This window comes from Acyrthosiphon pisum, chromosome A1, assembly GCF_005508785.2.
Source record: "Acyrthosiphon pisum isolate AL4f chromosome A1, pea_aphid_22Mar2018_4r6ur, whole genome shotgun sequence".
Lineage (NCBI taxonomy): Eukaryota > Metazoa > Arthropoda > Insecta > Hemiptera > Aphididae > Acyrthosiphon > Acyrthosiphon pisum.
The window spans coordinates 125865687-125872104 of NC_042494.1; the positions used below are offsets into that span (position 1 = coordinate 125865687).

The 6418-nt window shown below is 27.6% G+C and overlaps 1 protein-coding gene across 4 annotated transcripts in view; it reads left to right on the top strand.

Moving 5' to 3' along the window:
- LOC100569019 (caspase-3) overlaps positions 1-4730 on the top strand; it is a 9279-nt gene extending 4549 nt beyond the window's left edge. For all 4 annotated transcript variants that reach the window (XM_029488256.1, XM_008188325.3, XM_003246832.4 and 1 more), the window contains exons 4-9: positions 2339-2474; positions 3407-3580; positions 3676-3902; positions 3965-4104; positions 4213-4322; positions 4390-4730. In XM_029488256.1, the coding sequence (XP_029344116.1) occupies positions 2339-2474; positions 3407-3580; positions 3676-3902; positions 3965-4104; positions 4213-4322; positions 4390-4560 (958 nt within the window). In that variant the 3' untranslated portion in view covers positions 4561-4730. The remainder of the gene's footprint in view (positions 1-2338; positions 2475-3406; positions 3581-3675; positions 3903-3964; positions 4105-4212; positions 4323-4389) is intronic.
- Positions 4731-6418: the final 1688 nt, after the last annotated feature.

Sequence of the window (6418 nt, forward strand, 5' to 3'; positions counted from 1 at the left end):
GACATTTGATGGTAATAAGACGGAAAGTTTATATATAGATTAGTTATTTCCACGTATTTATTTCCATAAGTAACTGTATAAGCATACTAAAAATATCGATATAAGCAAAATAATTTGAAGCCAATGGTTCCCAAAATAACAGTTATGTGAGCGAAATGCTCATAGCGTCATAAACGATGGGTTAAATATTAATTTTTTTATTGATTAAAAAGCTAATAATACATTTATATTTTAAATTTAATTGAAGTGTATTGGTTTTAGAGTTCTACATTGATATTGTTTTTCTTTTACTACTCTAATCATGAATGTATGCAAGTGAATCGCAGACATTTCATCACTGTCATAAAAACCTGTACACAGATATTTTGTCCCCCTAAATTACTAAAGTTGGATGTTTAGCCCTCAGTATTTCAAATTCAAAATTGTATTTATTTTTATAAAATTTAAAATGTTTGTATAATTTATATTAATAAAATATAAACATATTTTTAAAGTATTATAAAATATATTACCTACAATATAATTTTTATCAGTCAAATTTAATTTTTAAATAATATAAATACTTAAGCTATATAAAAATATAATACAGTTAGGTACAATACAAATACATTTACACTATTATTTATATTTTGATAATTCAGTCACTATTTATTTTATACTTAAAATGTCAATACCATATTGAATTTATTTACATTGAAATTACTTTATCTTATTCAAAAATAAAAATTTCAGTATAATCATTAAATATAAAATCATTGCCATAATTTATAAATAATATAATAAGTAAACTAAGGCTAATGTCTTATAACTCCTGGAAGCCAAATATCCTATCTTAATAATTTATTGGAACAAAACGTCTGTGGACTGGTATTTTTGAGGGGGATGAAACGTCCCTTTAACATGCAAAGTGCATATACCAGGATAGCATCAGTGTATTATACTGATTTTAACATTCTTATTAAATTATAGTAGGTATAATAAATGTATTAGATTTACCATTACCATAAATACAACCAGTAGCTTACGCAGAATTTGAGTTCGGTTAGGGTTTTACTGAGTAAATAATTTACATTATTTTTTTTTTAAATTTTTTATATAACAAATTATATTTAGTCTACATTTACAGTATTTAACCTGATCATCTATATAGTGCCTCTTCGAGCCATAATAAACATGGTAATAATCGATTAATTTATGATACACTATCGATTATGGCAGACGTTTAGCAATGTTCTAAACCAGCCAAAAAAAAAAACCGAAACTATGATTATTGACGTCGTTGTCATATTCAACAATTTATTTTAAATCTATTAAAAATTACCAACAATTGATCTGTGTGTACCAAAATGGTGGTAAATAAGAGTTTTTTATAGAAAAAATAAATTTTTTTGGGGGGTGGAGGGGTCAGAACCCTAGTACCCTACCCCTGCGTATGCCACTAAATACAACAATTGAAATATTTTTTATTTTCAATACCTATTATTTTTTTTTTTTTTTAAGAATATTAATTATTTAAAATGTCAGCAAAATATAACCTTGCAAATTACATTTTTGTTAGAAGTTTTTTAAAAATGTATATAGTACCTACAGAATAGGGAGCAAAACTACTTTACCAGAAGATTTTTTTTATTTTTTTTGTATGCTGATAAGTGAAATCAGAATTTTACGAAAACTCTTAGTTTTAATGTATAACTATTAGGTGTTTGTTGTTTTTATTTTTTAAAGTTCTGTACAGTAAAACAGGACCCTATTACTAAGGCTCCGCTGTCCGTCCATTCTTCTGTCACCAGGCTATATCTCATGAACCATGAAAGTTAGAAAGTTGAAATTTTCACAGATTATGTATTTCTGTTGTCGCTATAACAACAAATACTAAAAATCCTAGAATATATAATATAAGCAGTGTTGCCAACACGTTTATGTACGGAACCCTTCGTGCGCGAGTCCGACTCGCACTTAGGCCAGTTTTTATCTATCCTAACAACATATAAAAACCCGACAGATTCATTTGCTCGCCAGGGCGGCTTAAATCAAAAACATATCCCTCGATTTGTTTTATAAAACCACCCTAGTAAGTCCATAAAACCGTAAAAAAAACAAACTTCAAGTGGCTATAATAGTGGTTAAAATTTAGATTTTCCTCAAAACGTTAATATTGTCTTTGTTTTCAGCATATAAAAATACATTTGTTTGCAAAAAAAAAAAATTTGCTGCTTTCTAAAATAATTTTATACCTATCATAGTAGAGTCAACCACAACATTTGTGTTTATTTATTAGTTTCTTTATATATACTTTTAGAATACAAACTATTATTTACAATGTATTCATATTTTTCAGTGAGGAAGAGGGAGATCAATTAAATTCATTGGACAAAGAATTTAACAAAATCATATTAAATCATGATGACTCGTATGTCAAAGTTCATCCTGAATACAAAATCATGGACCAATATGAAGCAAAATTGAACGTTAATGTATGTTTATTTTAATATTATGTTAAATGCAGTGATAGGAAAGTTCTTTCTAAAAATGAATTAGTTCAAGTTCAAGACATTAAATATGAACTAGTTCAAGTTCAGTAGTTCAGTAGTTCATAGTTTTTAAAATGATCAAAAATCATAAAAAGTTACAAAATAAAATAAAATAATACTTAAGCTCGGAATAAAAAAATAATATGTGAAAATACGTGTGACTGCTGAATATGCGTCGAAACCGGTGATATGCGGCTCTGCAACATACTTTATTATATGTAACTTATTAGTAATTGAAAATAATAATTATAAATTAGTGGTTAAAAAAAATGTTGAGTAATAAACGAAAACAAATTCATAATTAAAAATAATTTTGATTGCGTGGTACAAATATTTTAAAATTAGTTTTATATTTTTCCAATCACCCTGTATTCGTGAAACACGCTGTATTCAGCATAAAATAATTTGTTTGAATGAGTTAATCTTGGGAATATTATTTATAACACTTTATTTTATTATGTCAAGTTACAATAGAATTATTATACTATACCACAAATAGTATACCTAGTACCTACTATTCTTATCGGTGATCAACGGCGGGGCGTTGTGATTTCAAGGCAAAAATAAACATCCAATCTAAAAATAAAAAATAAATTAAAACCACATTATATCTTTTGATTCTTGAGAAGGAACAAAGAACCTGATTGGCAATAAAACATTTTAAAACGTTATCAAATCGCCTGTTCTATGAAAATTAAATTGTCAATGAAAGAAACCAAAACGTTCAAAATCATAATTAATAAGAACTTAGTTCACGTTCAAGTTCATTTCTTGAAAATCAAACTCGTTCATGTCAAGTTCACACAATATGAACGTGTTCTTTGCCATCACTGGTTAAATGTTAAAATTATGTATTGAACCGTACATTTTTACAGGTTGAGGCTTACCCAATGGCATCAAATCCTAAGGGACATGCATTGATTTTAAATATTAATAATATAAAATATAGAGACGAAAGAAAAGGATCAGATGTTGATATGGCTAACTTAATGAAATTATTTCAAGGTCTTGGATATATTGTTCACCCTAAAGTAGATTTAACTGAAAAAGTAAATAAGCAAATATTTATTTATTAAATTAATATAAAGTATAAAAAAAAGTCCTTACTATATATTGACCTTTTAAATTTGTTTTTTGTTTGTAGCAATTTAAGAATGTTATTAATGAGTTCATTAATATATGTGAAAAAGAAAAAGCTAACTCTATTGTTGTTTTTATAATGAGTCACGGTGAAGCTGGAAAAGAATCAACCAGATCATCAGATATATTGGCCGCGGATGGCAAACCAATAAATACCGACTGGATAATTGAACAATTTGTGTTCAATTATATTCAACATGTACCAAAGTTATTTTTTATTCAAGCATGTCGGTAGGTATACATATTTTTTTTTTTTTTTTGATACATACAATAAATACTTCTGTTTATTTAAGAGGAAAGAATAGTGATTTTGGTTGGAAATACCACGATGGTGAAAATAATCGCTTACACGATGACAGTACCACTCTGTCCCCAATTACCACAGTTGAACGACGTTATAAAGATGTATTCATAGCATATGCCACTATTCCTGGTAAATCATTCTAAAAAAACTATTGAAATAATAATATAATGATTAATTTTAATAGTTTACCCTCTTTCAACAGATTATTATATTATATCATAATTTTTTTTTATATAGGGCATACTGCTAAACGTGATCCGATAAAGGGGTCGTGGTTTGTACAAAACTTGTGTGAAGTAATTCGTAAACATGCCTATAACACTGAATTGAATGCAATGATGTTAATGGTAAAAAATAATTTTTAACCATTATTTTATCATAACAAAACTAACGTTTGTTTTATATATAAATTAGGTGGATAAAGAAATAGAAAATCTGAACAGCATCCATCATGGATTTCAAACAGTAGAATGGACATCTAGAGGTTTCAACAAATGGTTTTTCTTTAATCCGGGCGTCTATCAGGATAATTCAAATCGTGCCATTGTAATGACTACTTCAACCAATCCTCCTACTGATGTTTAAAGCTGAATATCATTTTTTAAATTATAATTTACTATTTAGGTTGGTTAATGTTAAGACTGAACATTTTTTTTTTATATTTTTATACATATTTTCTTTTAAAAATTTAAAGTACAACTGGATATAAGTTTAGTTAAGAGTTTTTACTAATGTATTTTTAACCTTAATATTTGTATTTTCCATATTCATAAAAAATAAATTATATTATAATAAATGTGTATTTTTTTTTTATTCTAAAGAAAATTGCATTAAGGGTTGAGTCATACAATATAGCTGTTGTGGTGTAAGTAGTTCAACCACCCACCTACCATACACATTTACATGAGAACACGTACGTGAAGTTGGCACCCCGAAATCGTCCGATCGGTTCCAAATTGGTGTCATCTTTTTGCAACCAATTTGAAACAATTTGCAACGTCGATGAAAAAATTTGCAACGCATTTTTTACGGCGCTACAGACAAACATAGCTTTGGGGTGCCAAATTCACGTGGCACCCCGAAATCGTCCGATCTGTTCCAAATCGGTGTCATCTTTTTGCAACTAATTTGCAATAATTTGCAACGTCGATTAAAAAATTTGCAACGCATTTTCTACGGCGGCAAAATCAAAATTCCGTTTAGGGTGGCCAACTTCACGTAATACCCCGATATCGTCCGATCGGTTCCAAATCGGAGTCGTTTTTTTGATTCGTTAACATTTGGTAGTGTCTAAGTTTTTTTTTCAGAATACTGCCATGGAATATAAAAAAAGAGTGCTGGATTTCCCCCCCAAAGGAAAATCTATAAACAAACTAACAAATTAACATTTTCGCAATTTTTCTTCTACAGATATTCAGCATGTAATTCGCATGAATTCGCACGCCTATTTTGAAAATTCGCACTACCTTTCTTCCGCTCAAAAAAAAAATAATTCACCTTATAGTAAAAATACAATTTTGTCTTTATTTATTATTATTATCTAAACTGAATAAAATTTATTTTAGATAAAAAAAACCTCGATTGAATATAACAAATCTAAAAAGAAACTTAAGAAAAAAATTTGATTGAATTAAAAATATTAAACAAATCTAGATTGTAATTTTTTTATAAAACAAACATTTTTTAACCAATATAGACTTTTTTATTATATTTACTGGGTGTTCTTTTATCAAACAACACACATTATTTCAAAAAGTGTAAATTTTTTTGAAAATATTTTTTTACAAAGTTTCAAGTCGCTTATAAAACAACATTTTTCTTAAAAAATTATGTAGATGAGCGGAGTTGAGTGGTACCGGGTTACCCCTCGAAATGTTAGTCCACTTCTCCGCTCGTCTAAACTTTGAATATTTATAACTCGTAAACTACTTGGCCCAAATTCGATTTATATGTATCAAAATACTAAGAAAAATATTCTGCTTTGGAGTATAAAATTAAAACCCTATGTTGTCATTCAAAAAAGTAATAAACTTAAAAAAATTATAAAGATAAAAAATATTTTAAAATATAATTTTTTAAGAAAAATGTTGTTTATGAGCGACTTGAAACTATGTGAAAAAATATTTTAATTTTTTTAAATAAGGAGTGTTATTTGATGAAAGAATCACCGAGTATATTTAATAAAAAAAACCTATTCCATAAAAAACCTTGATTGAATAAAACAATTCTAAATAGAAATAAGTCTTAATAAAAAATTTGATTAAATATACAATTTTTAAATTTAGATTTTTTTATTAAGAATATATCTTTATCAGAGGCGGACTTACCATTTTTCCGCCCCTAGGCATTACAACACTAGCGCCCAAAAAATTGGCGTGCTCCCACGGGGGGGGGGGGGGGGGAGTAATGTTTCCATGAACTAAAACGAGACTATAAAAAATTG